The sequence below is a fragment of the Patagioenas fasciata genome, chromosome 3, assembly GCF_037038585.1.
Source record: "Patagioenas fasciata isolate bPatFas1 chromosome 3, bPatFas1.hap1, whole genome shotgun sequence".
Classification (NCBI taxonomy): Eukaryota; Metazoa; Chordata; class Aves; order Columbiformes; family Columbidae; genus Patagioenas; species Patagioenas fasciata.
Window position 1 is genome coordinate 77,807,238 of NC_092522.1, and position 22,481 is coordinate 77,829,718.

Genomic DNA, 22,481 nt, shown 5'->3' on the forward strand with positions numbered 1-22,481 from the left:
GGTGGGGACCAGGCAATGGGGAGACACCTCACAACTCAGAGTGCCCCCCAAGAAACAAACCCAGCAGCTTCAGGTGTGCTCACCCTCTGTGCTCAGCTGAACAGCACCCACTCAGTCACTCCTTGCACTCCGAGTCGCAGGTCTCCATCATGAAGAAGCAAGAAGGAGAAAACATGGGGTTTTGTTTTCCCCCTTGGCTTTTTTTTTTTCTTTTTAAATGACTACCAGAAGAAAAAAAAAGCCAGCCAAAAGCCATCCAAAGAGCCTAGGAGCAGCTGCACCATCAGAAATTATTTTTACCTCATTAAAAAAAAAATAATATTCCTTTAAAATGAGAGCAGCAGAATAGAGATTAGAACTTCTAGTGCTTTACTGGTGTTACTTAGTGCCTGTGGATCATTACATTGATAAAAATATGTACAGGCTCACTTTTCAGGTTTGAAAGTGTTTTGTCCTTTTGTTTGCTTTGCTAAATAAAGAGGTTTTGTTTGACCTGTGATTTTGAATCCAGCTGGCTTTTTAATATACAGTGACTCATACAAAGCAGCCTGCAGAGTCAGTCTTGTTTCTACCATTACATTGCTGATTTCAGCAGAAGCCCCACAGAAAATCAGACGATGTGAGGGGCTTTTGGCCCATCTCCTGAACAACCTGTCCTCACCAGAGCTGTGCTCTTCATTCTGTAATTGCTCCCACCCAAAGGACTGGGCTAATCACAGAGAGAGGTACTTCATGCAAGCCTAAATGACGGGATCTGATCTTTAGAGACACTGCAAGTCCTGTAAGATTTTCAAGGTTAGTAATAAACCATTAGTTTCTAATGAAAATTGGAGCTGAGGCCAAGGACTTCCTGCCTCAAAATGGTAATTTTTTTATAATGAGATAGATACTGTCATTATCTTGGCTGATGTGCAATAGAGCATTGCTGGTTTCAATGGGAGCAAGCTGGGAGCTCTTTACACCAAGACTGACATGACTATTATCCAGAATAAGCCAAAGAATTTTTAAGGGTGATAAAGTAGGAAATCTCGTTTTCATTTTCAGTAAAGGCAGCATATAATATATCATTACCAAACACTGGGTCTGATCCTTGCACCTAGCTCAGTGTGTGTTTTCTCCCCTCACAGCCTGCACTATTGTTGTGAAAATGTAAAACCGTGGAGACACGGGCCCACAGGCACAAGGAGAGATCCATGCTCACTGGTGGTGACAGCAATTTCTATTGCAGTTCTACAGTCTCTGTGCAAGCAAAGTTGCCCCTTGGCTTCTGGAAATACAAGATCAGACACAGGACGTGTTTGCCCCCAAGGCTGGCTTCCCATCAGGACTACAGGGGGGGTCATGACCATGTCCTACCCCGCAACTGGCAATGGAGGCTCCAAGAATTTTTGTCTTCTGCAAATCATTTCATGACCAAGGTAAAAGTGCCATTGTCTGACAACAGGAGGAGCTTGTGAGTCCAGAGACTGCAAATGTAGCACCGTTTTCTCAAGTAAATATCTGCTGTTTTGACAAAAAATTCAGCAAAGAAACTACAAGCACCATGTTATACACCTTCCTGAACTTCCTCCATCAGTAATTACAGCTTTTCTTTTTCCAAACTAAGATGTTATTCGGGGAAATAAGAATTTTTGTAGCCTGCTTTATGTTATTTTGCTCAGGCATCCCTGCAGATCAGGACTCTCTTTCAAAGTGAAAGGCCATATCTTACTGCAAGTGCATTCCCGTCAATTCCATTCTCAGGGCTAATCAAAAAACACTGAAATACTCTCTCCTCTTTTTGCCTTAGTGTTTCTAAGAATTTATGAATCAGCAAAAGCTTTCTGAACATTGTGTGTAGAAAAAAACCCCATATTTGTATTGTCAAAAAGAAAGGCTAAGATCACTGTGACCAAAATTTGCTTCCTAGAAGAGAGGAAGAATGCTTAGGTAAATACTTCAGAAGTGTTGCACTTCTAACAGGAGGAATCCAACTTTATTTTGTAATACAGTAGGTCACTGGGGAAAGTGTTAAACTGAAAATGCCTTCATATGGCAGACAAATGAAGTAAAACAAATAATATGTTGGGCTAAAAATGGAAAAGTAGCTCACCTAAGACCTTTTCACTCCCGGATTAAGTGGTTTATTACTGAAGTAGGATTTTATCCGTCTAAGTTTCCTACATCTATCTTTTACACAGGTTGTCACCGCTTGATGAATTCATGGTGAAAATCACTGATGCCCAGTTCCTGACAGAGTTGATGGAGGCAGGTGGCATCAGGGGTGGTCTCTAGCAGATTCCATCTCCCTAACTTCAGGGTCTAAAAGGACACATAAGAAATTTCTCCTGGGGGCTTTTGGAGCCAATACTGGTGTTCAGAGCCTGCACAGGGGTCCCAGGAGCCTGCTCAGGTCCTGCTCAGCATCTCACACCCGGGTGCAGGTTCAGCGCTGGGGTGTGAGGACCTGCATCCAGGTGTGCAGCACTGCCTGCAGGAAACAGTAAGAGAACCAATGGCAACCCTGCCCCATGGTTTTACTGCAGTCTGTACAAGATCGACAAGGATTTATGAGATAAAAGCCTAGCAGATGGCAAATTTTCCAGTTTTACCAAAAAAGTTTCTCCACATTTCACCAGTTTGAGGCACTCGCTGGTCTTCTGTCTCAGCAGTTCCTACTGTGGGCGATGCAGCATCTTTGGCTGAGTCTACACAGGTCACTAGAGCCAGCCCAGGAAGCTCCAGCCAGCAGTTTGGTCCCTGGCTTTGCAGGGGGAAAAGAGCTTAGGCATGCTCTGCGCCACTTGGCTGCAGGGCTAGAGGGCAGGCCTTGCCCTCTTTTAGTTACTACCTTAGATGTAGAGCATGAGATGAGGGCTCAAAAGAGGGACTAGCAACTTCAGAATTAGCGTTTTGAACTGTCAATTGAAATGTCATATTTATGATTATTAGAATTAATAGAAATAATGGGGGTAGTGGAATCTGGAATATGGGTTTGGTGGTGTTGTGTTTTGTTGTGTTTTGGTTTGGTTTGGTTTGGTTTTAGTGAATCATCTTTGCATTATCAGTTAAACGATACTGGATTTCACAATACTTGCACTCACTTAAGTACAAAACTACAAATTCACAGCCTTGCTGGGTTTTCTTGGATCCTTGTGGCCCCAGCTGCTCCAGCAGGTAAATGCTCGATGCATTGCTCAGTCATAAAGTGGGAAACACATTAGTCCAAACTTTTTATATGGTACCATGCACATAAAAATATCCTGTTTCAGCCCTTAAATACAAATTGAAATGATAATGGTAAACTATAGCATAATCAGGACATAAATGTAGCATAATGATAAATAAATAACCAGCAACACTGTTTCTGAAATCTACTGCACATTGTTATTGCTTTAAATAAATCAGTTGCCCGTGAATTTAAACCTGAGTGAAGGTTTCTAGACTCTAAACAACATTGACCTCTGATGGGTTCTTTGAAGCCACCAAGTGATGGGATTATCAGAAAACTGTATACTGCTCCGAGACAGGCAGACAGCAAATATGCACTAAAAAGCTTTTTCAACAGCATGCAGTCCACAAAAGGAGGGGGAGAAACAATTCAGGTTCCCCTCAGAACTGCAGATGATCAGGGAAGTCAATTTATTGTGGCATTGTACAGGCTTTTAGGAAAGAAGACGTGACTTTTTTTTCTTTTTTTCCCCTTCAGCATTAGACTAAAAGATGAACAAAGAGTCCAGCTTGGAGTCCAATTTTTCCCTACAGTTTGCTAACTTTTAAATGGAGTGTTATCATAAAGGGCTACCTTACAACTTAACGATGAAAGCTACTGAAAACCCAGAGAATAACTGTAATTAACAGCCTGTTTGACTGGGCTTTTTGTTTCTTCGGTTGCTGGAGAATACAAAGGAGTTTGTGCTCTTCCTTACTCTCCCTTTGCCAGAGTAAAGAAGAGACCAAACAAACAAGCAAGCAGGAAGGTGCCTTTCTTGGTGCAGTATTTCATCTCCATAGTGAATGATGATCTCTTTAGGCAGAATTACACAGGGAGCTTTCAAAAGCAAACAAAAGGACTTTGCTCAACTGGCAAATTTTCCAGCTGTCTTATTTCTAAAAGCATCTGAACACACCAAGTCATACTACATCTTACATGTTTTTATTTGTATACAAAATGTTATAATTTATCAATATTGTGCAGCAAAATATAGATACACACATACATACATACAGCCCCCACTCCCCCCAACACACACACACACACACAAATACAACACAAACACAACTTTCTTTCTCTCTGCCCTTCAGAAAGGCAACACTGTTTTGGCAGGTCAGCAGCTAGAAATAAGGTGCTATGATTAAGCGGTATCGGAATGTCTTCACTTTACAAATGTGATGTGCAAATTTATATACAACCTTTTTTTTTTTTTTTCATGGAACCCAAAACTCCATACCCCGAACAACTCTCAGAGTTACAAACATGTATAAAGTGCTAATACTTAAGCATGTTTCCAATGACTTCGCGATGTAGTTTGAGGTTTAGAACAGGCACTGTAAGAGTTCACTGAGTAGATTGTCACTTGGTGTGGGTACAACAGAGAGAAAAGTCACTCAGACGTCGCTGGGGGACCGGGAGCGAAAGGACACTTTAGCCTGAAAGCAGCCACAGAAGAGCACCCACATGGACCTCTGGATTTCCTGGTTTCTGTAGGCGTAAATGATGGGGTTGATCATGGAGTTGTAGGTAGCGGGTAGAAGCGTCGCATACGTGTACACGGAAGGGTAGTCAGGATCCCCCACTACACAGTAGATGGCAAAAGGCAGCCAGCTGGCTCCGAAAGTCCCGAGGATTATAGCGAGGGTAGAGACTCCCTTTTTGGTGGCAACATAGTGCGAAGCAGTCAGAAAGTGCTGCTGGAGAGCTATCTGGTGGGCATGCCTGCAAACGATCTTGCAGATCTCGATGTAGAGATGGAGCATGATGAGGAAAATGAGGAAGAAAGAGGTGGACAACAGTGTCACGTTGCTCTTGGTCAAGGGTCGGACAACGCTGCAAGCAGCATGGTCGTGAAGGCAGTTCCAGCCCAGGACGGGGAGCAGCCCTAGGCAGAGGGAGACCCCCCAAGCACCCGCCAGCATGGTGTGGATGCAGAGCACCGTCCTCTCCGAGTAGTAGGTGAGGGCATTGTAGAGGGAGAGGTAGCGATCGACCGTGATGGCCAGCAAGCTACTCACGGAGGCGGCGAAGGAGGCGACGAGGAAGCCCACCGTCAGCAGGCTGACCGTCTCGGAGTGGATCACGTACTGGAAAACGAAGTTGAGGATGAGGCCGAGGCCAGCCAGGAGGTCAGCCGTGGCCAGGCTGCCGACCAGCACAAACATGGGGCTGCGCAGGGTGGGCGAGTAGCAGATGATGGCCACCACCAAGGCGTTCTCGCAGGCGATGGCGGTGCCCGAGACGCAGAGCATCACGTCCCAGGGGTTGAGGACGGCGGGTGCGGGGGGCCGCGACGACAGCTCCAGCGAGGTGTTGCCGCTGCCCCCGCCGGCCGTCAGCCCGGGGGCGGCCGCTCCGCTCTCGTTCAGCGCCGCCGCCGCTTCCATCGCCGCCCGGCTGAGGCGCTGAAGCGGGTCGGTGTGGCGGCGAGGCGGCGGGACGCAGGGGCGGCGGGACGAAGGGGCAGCGGAGCGGCGCGGCGGCGGGGCGCGCATGCCGGGCGGCGGCGCCGCGCCCGCCCTGTCTGTGGTGCTGAACCGGGAGAAGTTTCCCGCCGCTCGGGCCGCCTCCCGCGCCCCGCCCCGCCCCGCCCCTCCCCACCGCCCCCCTCGCTGCCCCGGGGGGCGGGCCGTGCCGCGCGGCGCTGACGTCAGCGGCAGGCCGCCTAGGGGGGGAGCGGGGCGGACAGGGGCTGATGGCGGGGTCGGTGGGTGGGTGAGCCGGGTCGCTCCGTGGCGGTGAGGAAAGCGAGTCAGCAGCGGGCAGCGCTCCCCGCTCGGCTCCGGGGCAAGCCCGGGGCGCAGCGCGGCCCCGCAGCCGGAGGACTTGCTCGGGGGCACGAAGGAGGGAGCGAAGGCCGCTTGCGGCTGCTTGCAGGGAAGCCTCGTCCGCCCCTCGCTCCGATCCCGCTTTTCCCCCGATTTACAATGGGTTTTCCCGCCTTGAGCGGCAGCCGCGGCGCCTTTCTGGGGAGAAGGTGGCAAGTTTGGTGTTAATACAGGGCTTGCTGTAGTGTCTATGAACCCAGCGGGGAGGCTTCTACACTACCGAAAGTTAACGGTTTCAAAATAAAACTAGAAATCGGTGTGGAAAAGACTGCTTCACCTTTATCTCCTCTGAACAATATTTACTCCAGGGTTAACAGTCTGTTTACCAGCAAAAGCATGTGCATTGTTTCCTGAGGTCCCCCAGAACGATAAGGTCAAACCAGAGGAGCCCCAGTTGCTTGGGCATAAAAAACACCAACCCTCTCTTCATCTCACCCTTTGCACCTCGCAATGAATTTCCTTCCTATACATTTCCTCTCTAAACCACATTAATTGATGAAGCAAAGGATAACTGTCTTGTGCCAATCGCTACCAAGTCCCACATCAAACAAACGTGGGCAGCAGGTGGTTTGCAGCAAAGTGGCTTTCCTAGCACTCTGGGGACAAGCCAAAACGTGCCCTCCCTGCCCTGACCAGTCTGGGAGAGCGTGTTTGTTCCGTACTTGCTGATCAAAAGAATGTGGAAATACAATGACCGCTTGGTTCTGGGAACAGCATGTAAACAATTTATACACAATTTTGAAAAATTCATTAGAAGAAAATGTGTTTACTGCCTTGGACAGCCCAAATGAAGAAGGCACGCAGGCTGTGCCACGGTACAAGGTGGGCACATTCAAAGGGAATTAGAGTGTCAGCATTCATTACATCCATCCCCATCCGCGTCCTGCCAGCTAACACTATTATCAAGACAAGCTGTGGACACTTTGTGTCTCTGTAAACAACCAAAGCCACGACTTCCTAGGATTTCTGGAACACACATCTCGAAATAGCTTAGTTTGGAAGGGACCCATGGAGGTCAGGTCTGGGGCATCTCTCTGGTCCCACCGCCTGCTCAGAGCACGGGCAACATCAACTGTGTAAAGGTTTTCCTCAGGGTCTCGTTCAGTCAAGTCTGAACACCTCCAAGGAAGGAGACTATGCAGCCCCTCTGGGCAACCTCTGCCTGTGCTTCACCCTCACTGTAAAGATTTTTTCCCTTTTATCTAGTTGGACTTTACTCCACTGCAACTTTTGCCCACAACCACTTGTCCTGTGTGGTGTCCCACTTCTGTATGTCCCCCCATGCCTACAACAGCTTCTATAGCTGCAGCAAAATCAGTTGCAAGAATATTTGAGAAGTGTTGGCAAGTCTACGTGGCTCAAGCACCTGGACACATGTCTCCACTATAGTTCTGAAAATACAGTATTATCTTATTCCATTCGCCAAGTAGAGAACGAGTCGGGTATGGTAAACATTAGCTTGGATTAAGATGAGGACTGAGACCACAAGAATCCCAGTGCAGAAATGGATGCTACAGAGAAAAGTGAAAGAAGGCAAGGTAAAATCCAGGGTAAACTGAAATTTTGGACTTGCCCAGAGGAAATCCTCCGGTGTAGCCACTAAACAGAGGTGGCTTATTCCAACATTAAAGTGGCTGTGACAGAATAAATTACTCCAAATAAAACTCAAAATGGATTAAAACTTGTGCTACTGAAACTTAGCAAGTCAGGTTTACAAATATGAACCAGGAAACACTAAGATCTGCAGCATTTTTGTGGCATCTGTAAAGTGTAGAGAGAAACATGTGATGTATCTGCTTTTCAGTAATGAAATGTGGTGTGGGAAGTCCTGATTGTGGGTAATTTGTCACGTCTTTGAAGAACCCATTACCTCTGGGAAACAAGTATATGGCAGATCTTTTCTATAATAGCATATATATTAATATCATAAAGCGGCGTAAACTTTTCATATTCTGGATGTATGTAGTTTTAAACCTCTTTGTCTGCAAATGCTTTTTAGTTAACTGAAAACCATGAAGACCATGCTATCAAGTCACAAGTCCTTTCATGTGTGGTGAAACCTCATGAGAGCATTAGTATCTCAGGGTAAGATGGAGAAAGAGATTGTAACCCCATACCTGTTACCACATATTTCACTCAGTCATTAGAACAAGCTTATTGCTGTAGTACTAATCTGAGCATCTACATAGTTATTTCTTGAGATGCAATTTATAAATTTGAATCACAAGCAGAAATAATTGTTCAAGCACTGCAGCATGTCTCAGAAAGAGAGATGCATGTGTCTGGCTTGAATTTGTTCCTTGCTATCAGCTGTTTTCTGGGTTCTTCTGGCTCCATAGTCCCTTCATGTCCCTGGACTTTTACCCTTTCAAGAGGAGGATGCTCTTGCAGTCTGTGTCAGGTTTCTGCTCACTGTGCTCAGCGAGCAGTGCTCCGCACCTCCATCCTCTCCCTCACATTGCCAAGTGCCAGTTGTCAGGATTAGTGACCAGTTCCACGCTTATTAAAATGGTTACACCCCCTTGGGAACTGTTTGTATTTCCAGGCCCATCGTTACAGACCTTTTATCTTCTTAGTACAACTTCTTGCATCAGTCATTCCAACAAAAGGTGAGCCATCTGGATTGCTCTTGATTTTCCATGGTTGTGGGAAAAAGAGGATTCAAAAGGTAGATAAAGCTGGCACCTGACAACTACACTCATTTACCACAGCACCATAAGGAGCAGCGGAGAGAGGAGTTTGGCCAGACCTCCTGCACTGCCATCAAGATGTTTTCATCCTGGCTTCCTAGCTGAGACTGGATCTGCAGGTCTCACGGGAGAATATAAAATTAAAAAGCTAATGTTTCAGCAGTGCATACCTAAGCACAGCATAAGATATAACTCAGTAATTATCTTAGCAAATTTCTGAGCATTGAACAGCAACAAAATTTAAAAGTTGCTGAAATAAACGATCTAAAAACTCTCTGCTTGACTTCTCCATCTGTTCTGAAGGCTGAGCAATATTGTGGTGTAATTTTAATATGCGATTACTTAATTTTGATTAACTATGGATTATTTTGATAGCTGGTATTCTTTAATGATTAATAAGTAGGCTGAATAAATGTTAAGTATTATTAAATGTGCTTTACATAGTATGAGTTAGAACCAAAGAAAAGCACTTCAAAATTTATCTTTCCAATAACACGCTGAAAATATTGAAGAGTCATTTTTCTTCTGGCAACATAAAGAAGCCTTAAAATAAAGGGGAGAGGAAAGGAAGAGAGAGGGGGATGACACAGATGGTGAGCTAACCAGTGCTGACATTTCGGAGATTTCTATGCAGCTGGTATGAAAAGATGTTTTAAACACTTAGCAATCCATTTAGGCATCTCTTCAAGTTTATAATTTTCCTGACTTGGTGAACTCTGCCCTGTAACCTGGTGCCACTGATGACTGGGCCCTCGTTAATGACACCCCCTGGCTGATACTTCACATTCAGACAGGTGGCCACCTGCAAACATGCTGTATTGCAAAACCTGCTGATGAAATGAACCTCAGAGGAGTTCAGGCATCATTTAAAATTTCAGTCGCAGCCTACGCAGTCCCGTTTCTCTGCCACACATTGTGTTTCCCACGTGGTCCTTGACTGTGATTCTTGATGGAGCTTTTATGGTGCCATCAGTCCCTTCTGATGAGTCTTCAGCTGCTGGGCTGCTCTGTCCCTCATGCAAATACGGTCCAGAAAATATCCAGAAAACATCCTGCATATCTGTAAGATCTATTTTACTTGCACGGGAAGGCTACATGGGACTGCATAAAAACATGAACACAACCATCATGCTTTTTTTAGCACATGCTTGGGATTAAAATCCTGGTTTACTCTGTTGCATTCACAAAGCTGCATTTCTACAATGGATTTTATGGGTGCTTTGGAAAGCAGTGCTACATCTTATGTAGTCTCTGAATTGCTAGTAGAAAGTACAGGGACAAACTTCACATAAGCGGGTGAAAATCTGCTTTAAATAGTGTAACAAATACTTATTGTCAGGGATGAATTCAGACTGAACCTTAGGTTAAAACCTGCAGAGTTTGAACTACCATGCATTACTTTTTCAGTGAGAAGAAAATGTAAATGGGGATATGTACAGAAAACTAGACAGAAGCATAGCTTCCACTTATGGCTCTCAATGGGCTTTGCAACAATTTAAAGCCAAATAAAGAGAGGAGTCAAACTGTGTCAGCAGTAGATTCATGGGAGTATCATAGGTCCCCATTGAAATTTCCAGGAAAACAAAATATGAATCTCTTAAATAGTCTTCTACAAGGTAGTCTCCAGCTGAAAACACTTTGTCACAGAGTGACCTAAGGGTAAAAATGACAGGTTTGGATCTAGGTAGGACTGATGGAAAGGAGAAAGGACTTATTTCTTTCTTATGAATTCTTCCCAACGGACTCTTTATGGAGCCCCACAAGTTCCCAAGCCAACCTGACTCTTCCCTATGTGTTATCTTCTCTGAGCCATACGCAAGCTGAAAGCTCACACATTCACTCACTCTTCTATCTTGGACAGAGGCCAAACACTGAAATATAACATGCATCCATTCACTCTTTTCTACCTCTGCTAACCCACCAAGCAAGAGCTCTCTTCCATCTCCTTTCCTTCCTGGGGCAGGATCCCCCCCAACCTCCCCTCTCCCTGCCCCATCCACCAGTTTCAGCAGCTGCTGGTTCTGCCTGTGGCTGCTGCTGGCATGGTCCCAGGCTATGATACCTTCTCCTCCTACCACTCCCATTTCAGACAGCATGGGTTTTTGATTCAGCTTTGACCTCCTAAGCTTAGTCAGGCAGTGACTCTCCACTGGAAGGCACCTCTTAGTGCTCACCACCCAGAAAAATTTATATATTTTTTAAGTGCTTCAGCTTTCACATTATCTTTTGGTAGGAATGTAGTGACTAGGAGAGTGATCTACAGATGTGCTTAGCAATCTCCACATCTGGCAGCCCACTTCCATCAGCCAGCCAGGGAAAGGCAGAGGACCTGGCTGAACTGCTGAAGGAATAACATTTGCCAGTAACACTTGGATACTGAAAGAGCTGCACATGGGTTTGTACAGAGTCCATTATGAAAGGCACGGTCATTGCTTACCTTTATTAAAAAGATAGCCTCTGGTCCACTCTGTTTACTTCAAGAGATTAGCGATGAATATACTGAAGTAAAATACACATATTTTGCAACTTTCCCTTCCTTGCCCTGCTTGCTCTGTTGATGGAAAGAAATCAGCAGCAGCAAAGGTCATTCATCATTAAATGTGTCATCAAGTGCAATGGAACACGATCTTTTATTGTTTTAATTCTTTTAAACTTTTCCAAAACCTTTTTACTCAAGTTTTTAAATTGCATCAAACTAGCCTTTAAATTGTACAAGGGCTTTTCTGTACACCCAAGTGAGGAAGTTCTGAGTTTACTGAACCAATGTATTTTTGCAGCTTTCTAAAAAGAAGCTGCAAATTTATTTCACTAAAGTGTTTGTATTGTTCCATGTGATCCTATAAGTTGCTGATTAGTTACTACGCAGGAGGATGTAGATATATTTTTTTTCATTAAAGTTAATAGTGAGTTTGAGAACAATTTTTCCGGATACTAGAATGCAAGCTAAAAATAAATTACATTGTGGAAAAAGCACTATGCCCATCTTCCTGTCTGAAATTGCTCTTAGAAATTGCAAGAAGACAGCCCCATTGTCACCCACCAGCAATTTCCCTGCCTGCAGCACAGAACCAGCTCTGCGGGCCAGTTCCTATAAGGCGCTTTTGGAACTACAATAAGGTACGTGCCTCACACAAAATAGAAAAAACAATCTATTTCTAAGCCAAGAATCCCAATGCTGAGGATCCCTTGAGCAGGTGGGGCTCAGAATAGGATCCAAATGGAAAAGGAATAAGCTCAGTCTTGACATCTGTGGGGCTGGCCAGAGGGATGCTCAGGGGGGCAGAGCTGCACCACTGACCAAGAAGGATCTGCACTAGGACTCTCTCCCCAAAACTGGTAGCCATGTCCTTGTTTTTAGAGACTCGAGCAGGGCTTATTTGTCCATTTATTTTAAAGCTAAGAAAGGATGTTTGTAGCCGTCTATATACTCACTTAGTGACTAAACAAGTCCCTATAGAAAGAGAGAGGGAAGGTCTGATTCCCCTACTACATGTCTCCCTTGGAAATGAATTAACTACACACCAGACCAAAAATCTGGGCCAAGAACTGTACGACATTAAGTGGCCACTGCACATAATACAGAAACATTCCCTTTGAGACAGGACCAAAATCCCCATCTTCACCCACATTATGAGACCATAGTCAGGCTTGCTTTCTTGTGCTTGCTCTGGTCCATCTCCACACAGCCTCACTACAAAATCAGCTATACTTAAGCTATCCCACCAGATGGGTTTCCATTTTGCCCCTAAAATTCTCCAGTGATGGAATTTGTTGCCCCTCCATAGGCTATCTCCTTCAGGGCTCAACTACCCCTTAATTACAAGGTGGTAGCCAAGAAACACTGGATGGGCTTGGCTCACTGAACTACAAGAAATCCTAGACACCAGAGAAGATTGTGTTCTGAAAAGGCACAGAAAAAAGACAGGATCTTGTTTGTTAATGGTGAGGAAGTGGGTGAAGAGCTACTGCAGAGAGGAAAGCTGCACCTTCAGTAGCAGGATGAAAGCAAGCTCCCCGACCACCCATGGGAATGCTAGGTATAGATATATACATATATGCTGGGTATATATATCTATATCTAAACACACATATATACCCTGATTATTATAATGGTTAGTGCTTTACATATTTTGTCTTCCAGATATGAATGTAGTTTCATATTCCTTTACATGTCAGCTTGGCAACACTTAGCAAAGCCATTTCTTCTAAGAGAACAAACTAAAGCAACTTCAAAACAAGTCTGTTATTACTCAGCAGCCTGGGTCCCTACCAGCAAGAAACAAATTGAAGATTATTTAGCTGCAGCAGCAAAACAGAATTGTAAATTCTCAGAAAACTTTTTGTTTGTTTGTTTGTTTGTTTGTTTGTTTGTTTTGTTTTTGTTGGTTTTTTTTTTCCCACCTAGTGGTGTCAGCTTTAATATAAAAGTAAACCAAAGGTAAAGGTGGCAAGGTCAAAGTTGTTAGCACAACAGTGTGCTTATAGGAAAGAGCATAGGGGCCAGGATGGTTGTGTTTCCCAAGGCAGCAGGAAAGGCTGGGAAAAATCCATGGGCAGAGACATGCTCAGGTGCCAGCAGCAAGCCAAGGCCATGGTCCTTGCCTCCTCCTGTCCGCACAGGGGAGCACACACTCGGCTCGGCAGCAGCAAGTGCAGGGGCAGGGCCCAGTGGTGTAATATCCATCACTCTGGACCTTCCAAACAAATGCTCATGCTGATCTAGATCATAAATTGGTAGTTTCCCAGGCAGAAGGATGATTGCTTCCTCTCTGTATCCCTGCGGAGGGGCCCATTTCCTGAGGTGGCTGCTACAATGACCTTTTAATATCAGGCATCAGTTATCACTATTATTTCCAAAAAGTGATAGTAGAATGGGTTTGAAACATGGTGTCGGAATATGGAGAGCTTTGAGCTGAAAATTATACTTTGAGTCACTAGCTAGTAGTTCACAAAAAAAATGAGGGACTTTGAAGAGCTGACAGTAGTGGAGTGCTCTGGGGAGGGGAGGAAGGAGCAAAATACAAGTTGAGCATCGATACTTGCCTGAGCTGTTGATGTATGTGCTAATTGGTAGCATCCACTTTTTATCTAATCAAGGAAGTGTGTATATGTGCCATAAAAAAAAAATAATCAACTGCTCCCTGCTGTGGTCACAAACACAGCAGCAGTGTGCAGTGGCTGAGCTCAGTCTTCGGTTCCTCTTCTTCGGAATCCCAGAGTAGGGGGGCAGCATCCCTAAAAGACTGCTCCCCTCATCAACATCAGTATTTCAACGAGGAGAAAATGCAGCGAACATCACTTGCCACCAATAATAATGGCTTCCTGTGTCTAAAAATAGCCAGAAGGCCTTTTTTTAATCCAGAAAGTGCTATATTCAGCTAGAGATAATTTGATGGTAAATTACATTCTGACAAAGAAGAGTTAATCACTGACCTCAAAATTAGCTGTTGCCTAGGTAGCCCTCGTTGGGCTCTGTTGACATTTACGTTGTGCAAACAGAATGCAATATCAACCACTCAGATGTATATTTAGGGCTTCAAAATGGCTGGTTTTCCAAAGTGTAATGCAATTGCTGGGAGCATGAGTTTAATGGTGGAAATGTTGATGCCCCCTGGACATCATTCAGATCATTCTGTGGGTGCTCTTGCACATTCAGTTCCAGAAATGTTGTAAAAAGCTCCAAACACCCCCACTATGTGTTTTGTTGGGGAGAAGTCATCCTGGTTAAAGGAAGATACACGGGTAGCTCTGTCAGCCAAGTATTACGTGCTGCAAACCTAATTAACATGGTTAGCACAGCTCCTCAGAGGACAGACCACATTATACAACTTTTTCTTTCCCTCTGTGATGAGATTAGACCTCCCCTTTGATGGGATAAACACCTCTATGCAGAAAAACGCACTTGGGTTTCTCCAAAGCCTGTGACTTGGTACTGTCTGACACTGTGATGTTAGAGATTTGCATGATGTGGTGTTAACAAGGCGTAGGGGTCAAAATCTGATTCGCTGTCCAGTCGTGGCAAGTAGTGCAACGTGGGGGCGGAGGGAACCAAAGGCTCTTATCTTCACTGATGTCTCTTAGTAATTATTCCTTTTTTTTCTAGATCATCCAGTATCAAAAAACCTAGAAAATTATTAAAAACAAAATAAAACAAAAAACCCGCAACAACCACTAACCAACCAACCACTAACGTGACTGCTAAAGCTCAGAGCCAACACAGAGATTACTGGTGTAAGGAGCAAGAAGACAAGCCAACACTCTGGGAAGAGCGAGATCCCCTCGTTGAGGGATTGTACCTGAGCAGGTACATTTCAGTTACAGTTAAAGGCCAGGCAAGCCTAGCAAGTCTCCCTGGAGAGTGAAGCCCTGTCTAGGAAAGCTGTGACTCAAAGGAAGAGTTGGCAGTTGACATGGATAACCACTCTTCCATTTGAGTTTTGGATTGGAAATTGCTTTGTTAAAATGGAAATTAGTAATAATTTTGAAGGTACGGGATAAGCTGGGCTCTGAGGAGTGTAGAGGGATGGGTAGGATTAAGTTGGATGAGTGTGGGTGTCTGCACTGGGGCTGAGGGTCCTTCCAGCTCAAGTTGCTTCCCACCTTTCTGCAGGGCTCTGCACTTCTGCATTAGGGCAATGGTCTTCAGACCTCATGTGTTGAGGCTTCAGCTGCTTGCTGGAAAAGGATATAGCAGGTTTTTTCCTCCAAAATAGTCTTAAGGAATTAATTTTCCCTGTTGCACTGGTGGCTTATTTATCATCATCATCATAATTATTATTATTATTATTGTTATTATTATCAAGGTACTTTTTCACCTTCCTCTCAAGTATCTAAGATATTGGCTAGCTGTGTCCTCTGAGGTGACATAGCAAAGATTTTTCCTTTTCTTCCTTTTCTTCCTTTTCACACCCAAAGGTGGTCCTGACCAGCAGCTCCAGGCTGGCGTAGCCTCATATCTGATTGTAAGGAAGGATGTGGTTTGCATACTGTGTTCATCTTCCTTTGTCAATCCCCTGCCATTACAGGGGACCAAAGATGTGAGAAGCTCGTGGAGGCCACCACCACTTGCCTCTGCTGAGGGCTGAGCTCCTCAGGCTGACCACAGGGTACAGCACACGGGGAAGTTCAGACTGCTGGTTCCTCTTCATCCAAAGCACTATGGAAATATAAAAAAGCAAATCAAACCGAAACAAGGCAGGAGCCAGAGCTGAAACGTGTCACACCTTGTTGACCTGATACTGATTCAGGGGTTAACTGCATTTTGTGAGGTTTATGAGCAGATAACTGGTTATTTGATGATTATCTGATTGCCCGGAAATAACAATGTGCTCAAGTTCCTCCATCTCCATGGCCTGCGTGCCTTCATCATTTTGAATGGGATGAAACGGTCTTGGCCAGCTCACACCCTGCCTGCAACTCCACCCCAGTGTAAGTCAAGCAGAAATCTGGTAGAGCTGCTCTTCTGTCCACAATATTGTTTCATTCACATTAGTTCTGCATTCAAGCTGTTGGCTACCCTTTGAAGCATGCTGTTGCAGTGCTTGCAAGGCAAGGCTCTATGTCAGAGCCTTTACAATCTTCAGTAAGATTGTAAAGAGATTCTAAAGGAAGTATCAGACCTTATGTGATGAAATATGATTTTGAAAAGCAAGTGATAAAGAATGTTAAAACCCCAACCCTCTTCCGAGCACACTGACTAATACCTTCTCAACATGCTTCCAGACAAAGCTGTCCCCACAGATACCCCACAGCCAGCAGCTGACACACTGATGCTTGCTGGATGTAAGCTGCACTATGCTTGGGTTTGGACTAGAAACCACAAGAAAGGAAAACAGGTTCTTCCTGTTAGAGGACTCGTAATCCTGCTGTGACTATGGAAAGGAAGATAACGTCCCTCAGGTGACCTGCTCATCTCAGCAAGAGGGCTGTAACCTGTGTCACAGGGAGACAGCTGTATGGCCCTGTTGGTGAAGTTATGGGTAAATACCACTCTGTGCCATAAATAGGGCAGGAGGAAGCTGAGGTTGCTGCTGTGACACCTGCCAGCCCCTCAGCATGGGGGCTGGTGGTGGTGGGCGGGGCAGAGGACTCCTGACTACCAGCCCTTTTGGACCATGATGCCTCCAAAACAGTGCCTTTCAGTGGGGGACAGTAGTGTGCATGTTGGCCATCCAACATGGGGACACGAATTTGAGAGCACTGATAGTCCAGGAGCAAGCCCTGCCTGTTGTGGAGGAGTGTGGCTTTGAGATCCTTAGTTGACCTACAAGCCTCTGCTCCTTGGGTGGGTTTTGGGGATGGGGCTTTTTCCTCTTCCAGCCTGACAGATCTCTGAGAAGTGTTGAAAGGGCAGATGCTTTGTGTTGCCTGCTTCTGCCACCGTGTCAGCCTGCTGCTCGTCTCCTTGGGAACCAGCCCCAGGTACAGGCCAGCATGCCAGGTGGGGCTTGCTAATATTAGGTGTGAAGACTGGTTCGTTTGCAAGTTGGGCAAAGATTGCCAGTTCCTGATTTGCACCTCTGTGCTTCAGGCACTCTGATCCGATTTTGCCTCAGTCTGCTTTGAAAAAGAAAATGTGTTAGAAGAGAAGCCCGAAGATCTGTTCCAGTCTCAGCCCTGTCATCTACCTCTGCTGCACATGCAAATGCAGTAGTAAGTCTGTGTTCTCGTAGCAATAGGAGGAATCAATTTAATGATATTATTAGGCCTTATTTATATGCATGCACACGCACACACAGAAAAGGAAAATGAGCAAGTCCTACTCTTCAAGAAGATCCCTATGAGAAGTCAATCCTGTACACGAGGTTCAAAGTGACTGCAAGGTTCTGATTTTCACTGTAAACCCAAAAGCTAACTGACCAACCAAAATAAATGCAGCAACACAGCCCTATGGCAACGGAGTCCAACCTTGTGGCAGAGCTATAGCTGGGAGCAGGAACCCATCAAGTGGAGGCTGGAGGACTCCCCATCCTGTTGCCCACCCCATGATGGCACCTCTCACTTTGCAGGTGGTACCAGGCAAGAGGCAAAGCCTTGCTCTGTGCCTGCGGGTGGATTAGCAGCAGCATTTTGGTCCCATCTGACTTCCCTTTGTGCTGCAGAAGGATGCTTTGCACTGAGATTCACAGGGTTTTGTCTACTTCATCCCAGTGGGTGGCTTTTGGACACACTTTGTGTCATCAAACATGAGTCAGAGATTTCCATAAGCCCAAAAGCACTTCTTGTTTATTGCCCTTCTGCTGTTTGCAGTTCCACATTGGCCAAATAAACTTCGGGTGGAGCCTTGCCTCTCTTTGCATGTTAAAACACTGGTACTGTACATAAAATATCTCACAAAGAGCTATTCATTGACAGTAAGGACAACTCTGTTTTTTCTCAGATACCATACCTTGAGCAAATTGTTTAGCAACTTTGGTATTTAAAATAAATTCTTCAGAAAACCTTGTTGTGAATTTCTCATGGGAGTCAAAGGATATGAAAAAACCAGCTACTTTGTAAGGGCTCTCCAAAAATTATGCCCCTCTGTCTTTCTGGCATTTAAAATGCTAACATGGCTTTGCTTGTGTTTATTATCTAAGGGTGTACAAATGTTTATTTTAAACAGTCCAAAAGGTCAGATCATCAAGATCAGACGACTTTCTAAATCAGTTTGCAATCAAGGTGAAAAAAATAAACTTTATTAATTTATCTGAAAGCAACCAGTACAATTTAAGAGATGAGCCACTCCAGCATTCCCACACATCCCTGTGCCATTCCTACCCGCTGCCCTGCTGCAGGAGCGGGGAAAGAATTCAGGTCTGGCTTGAAAAAGATACAAACCTCGTTTTCTGGGGAGCATCCTTTAGTGTGTTTGTAATGACCTGCTTGTTGCTGGGTTTGAGTTCATGTGCAGAGCCAAAATAAAACACAAGTTTTTTTGTGTGTGTGTGTGTCACTCATAGACTTCTAATGCTGTTCTCTTTATTGGTTGTCTCACATCTTTCTCCACCAATACTCAAAGTTAAAACACAAGGTTTTTTACTCTACCCAGAGAGTGTTCTAATGGATCTAATCTCTAGTAGTGGGGATATTACGTATCTCAGCATTATCAGACTTGCCAGTCCAATGATGCTCTCATGATTGCATTAGATGCCTCCATTCCTAACCACCCAAATTCACCTTTATTCCTTTCTCATGCAGCATGAGAGACTTTTAAAAATCCTGGAGAGGAAAACACAGTTGTTGAGCAAGGGGAGGAACATGATGCAAACTTGACTGGCACTGAAAAACCTGTTGCCTTGGAGACATGGGCTTTTTCTCCCCTCAGACCTCTCCAAACACAGGAGTTGCTGCTTGGCAGCCTGTTGCAGACGGGCAACCAGTGCCAGAAGTGCATCTGTGCACAGGGATTTCATCCTTTGCTCATACCACATTGCTTTTGTACCTACCAGAGGAGCGGAAAGAGTGACAGGTGTCACTGCCTCTGGGGTTTTCTCCCCCACCACCCTTGCCATGGTGGGGGGAGCCTGTGCTGCCCCTGCATTTTGAAGGAATTGCCTGAAATTCCTGTATAGGGACAATTTGATTTCATTTGGGTGGCAGCGAGCTGAGAGACAGCAGACCCCCATGGCTGGCAGCTCTTGGCAGGGCAGAGGCAGGTAGGTGATAAAAGTTACAGCTATAGAAAGAAATGCAGTGAGTGGGACGGCAAGAGAAGATGAGGCAACTGTCAGAGGGCGAACACCTTGTGCAAGCCTCTGGCCCAGTGGCTGACACCTGGCACAAACAAGTTTGGGATTTTATTTGCAGTATCTAGTGTCATGGACAAAAGGGAACACAGGTTTTGCCCAGGTGAGAGTTGATTTGGCATTGAAATATGTCTAGGTAAGGCTCTCCTCTGGATCATAGCAACAGAGCTGGCATGCCTGTGGCTCATAGGGAGTCTCAGTGCCCAGCAACAGCAATGACTGATACCAAGAGAGATCTTAAATAAAGGGCATTTAAGTGAGGCCCAGGCATTGCAGCAGACAAGCCATGCCCTGGAAGGCTATAGATGCTGGAGAATGACACTAACAAGCCAAAAATCCTTGTGCACTGGGCTGAGGGGGGACAGACAAGGCTGGGACCTGTGCTGACCACTGTGTTCCTCATGGACAACAAGATGAGTTGAAACAACAAGTAACAGCTCACTCCTGCCCATGGAAAGTAAAAGGCCAAGAAGAAAATGTGTGCCAGAGACCTCCCTGTACTTATTTCACTGGAAGGATTGTAAAGGAGGGCTCTGTGGATTTCAGATGCCCTGTAATCTCTTGAAAACCACTTGTTTCTGCAGCAATAAGCTGCCCCCAGGCCAGGGGAACCAGGTGGCCAAGGCAGCCCTCCTGCTGCCGCTCCCCAACCTTGCACATTCCCCAGTGTCCCCAATCTCCCCCAGGTCACACCTTGGCTGTTGGCAAAGCTCTGCAGAAAAGCAAACTTTGAAAGCGTTGCCGCTCAATAAACCCAGGTTGTTTCTGGTCATTTGGGGGTGGTGGGGAAGGGAGGGAGGGAGCGAGAGAGTGAGGGAGGGAGGGAGGGAGGGAGGGAGGGAGGGAGGGAGGAAGGAAGGAAGGAAGGAAGGAAGGAAGGAAGGAAGGAAGGAAGGAAGGAAGGAAGGAGGAAGGGATGTGATATTGTCGAGGGTTAAGATTGTGGGGTGACAATCAAACCCTGGCAGATGTATTGTTAACCTCCTCTCCCCCCAGCTTCCCCCTTTTGCCCCTCCCTCTCCCCCCTTCCCACTCAGGACAGGCGATCGGGAGGGAAAGAAGGACAGAGAGAAGAGAGTTGGAAAAGTTAAAGATGTTTTACTAGTGCTACTAATAAGAATAGAGAAAATAATACAAAATCTACAAAACCAATCTTGAAAGTCTCAGCAACTGCAGAGCCAGCACCCAAAGTCCTGGATTAGACTCTGCAGCCAACTGGAGCTGGATTCAGTCTCTCACTAGGCCTCAGTTCGCAGGGACGACCAGCAAGGTCCTCTCCTAATGTCAGCCATGAGGAAAAAAGGGAAAGAGGGCAAAGGGACGAGATCCTCGTGATCTCCCACTTTTATATGAAGTATTCACGTGAATGGAATGTTATACACCGTTGGTCAGTCTCTCGGACATCAGTTTCTCGTTGCCCCTCTCGCGAGATGTCCATCCGTGCTTATCAATAAGTTTGCATTCCATTGCTAGGTTTAACCAAAACATGTGTCGGGTTCTCCAGGAAAATGCAGCTAATATGAAGGCTTTAGCTGACAGGCAAATTCACTAAAAGAGAACTTGTTTTTAACAAAACCAGGACAGATATGAATTTGAAAATCCAAGGGACTTTGCAGAATAACTCTGCCATACCTATGGGACCCCACACAGGTACCATTGCCTTAAGGATTGCAGACCAAGGAACATTAATGGTCCCTGGTGACTGGAAATTATGGCCATATATTTTTAAACACAGAGGCAGACATGGCATCATCAGTCTTTCAGATCTGCACCATGGATGCCAGCTACCCAAGCAACTACACAAAGGCACATGGAACAGAGATTTGGGGCTGTAGCTATCCCAGTGCAGCTTTTCACTGGGCTTTACTCTTGCTGCATGACATGGTCACTGAATAGAGTAGCACAGGCTACACCAGAAGGAGAGAGCTACAAATCCTCACTCAAGAGCACATGAGAAAAATCAGCCTGTCCCAGCCATGGCTGCTACACTCTTCTCTTGTGAGAGCCGGGAATTGAGATGCTGAGACAGAAAAGAAGGAACCATCTTCATCAAAGCAGCTGATATAAATTTGTCTTTATTTTAGTCTCTTCCTCAACCTGCTGTTGTCCCTTTTGTCCTGTCTAAATTGAGATTTCATACTTGGAATTCATCCATACTCTGAAAATATCTGGATCCAGAGAGAAAGGCACTGGATGAGTCACCAAAAATCCGAGCTTAAGAATTTAAGAATGCATTTTAATTATGTTTAGCATTAATGTAATGCTAAATACAATGCCTTTCATTACACAGTCATTTATTTTTAGTACCAAAATGCAACAAAATATATTTTCCTTTATTTTGAAGTATTTGTCTTTTAGCATATGCAAGATTTGAAAGGGAGAGCCAACTGTAACCATCATGATATAGTTTATTATGTTATTGTTTCCCAAATTCAGTTGGGTCTTGTAAGGTCACAAGTGGGACACCTGAAAAACCCAAACAATTACTTTGAAGAGTAATGGGAAAGGACAGTAATGAGTGCACTGTCAGTGCTCGGAAATGAACTCAGTTCCTCACTCTGCTGAATATGAGGCAGTGAAAAGGCAAAGCTGCTGAGTTTTAAAAAGCTGTTTGCAGGTCACTTTTAAAAAACAGCTCTGGTCATACCTATTTTCAAAAATCTACTTTTGAACCTGATGGCTTAGCAAATAATAATCTCATATAAAATATCCCTTTCAAAGCCTTAATGCTGGAATATGCAGTGCTGATGTGGCTGAAGATAGGCACTTAAATAAAGGTTATTATTTCCAGATCTGTGGAAAAAAATGCAGCAATAGGGCAGCTGTGTTCAAAAGATACTCAACAAACTCATCGAATGCTGATTCTGGTTATCTGTTCCTCTCTATTAGATTGCTGCAAGCCCTTGAATCACTTCATGCTCCAACAGTGCTGACAACACCTTCCTTGCTGGCCCTTCAGGGAGAACCATACCCCGTTTCCAGGGATGCCAGTGCACCCCATTCTCTGCTTGCAGCATGACAGCACTGCTGTAAGCACCCAGTG

At 45.1% G+C, this 22,481-nt stretch overlaps 1 protein-coding gene across 1 annotated transcript; it reads right to left on the bottom strand.

Annotated features, from left to right (window-relative positions):
• Window positions 1-4,119: 4,119 nt before the first annotated feature.
• GPR6 (G protein-coupled receptor 6) lies at window positions 4,120-5,718 on the bottom strand. Its single transcript, XM_065835126.2, has one exon. It carries the CDS (start codon window positions 5,686-5,688, stop codon window positions 4,588-4,590), a length of 1,101 nt encoding a protein of 366 aa, XP_065691198.2. The 5' UTR covers window positions 5,689-5,718; the 3' UTR covers window positions 4,120-4,587.
• Between the last annotated feature and the right edge of the window lie 16,763 nt (window positions 5,719-22,481).

What these genes read in the sequence shown, in the direction of transcription:
- GPR6 (XM_065835126.2), bottom strand. Translation starts at nt 5,688, where the DNA reads ATGCGCGCCCCGCCGCCGCGCCGCTCCGCTGCCCCTTCGTCCCGCCGC.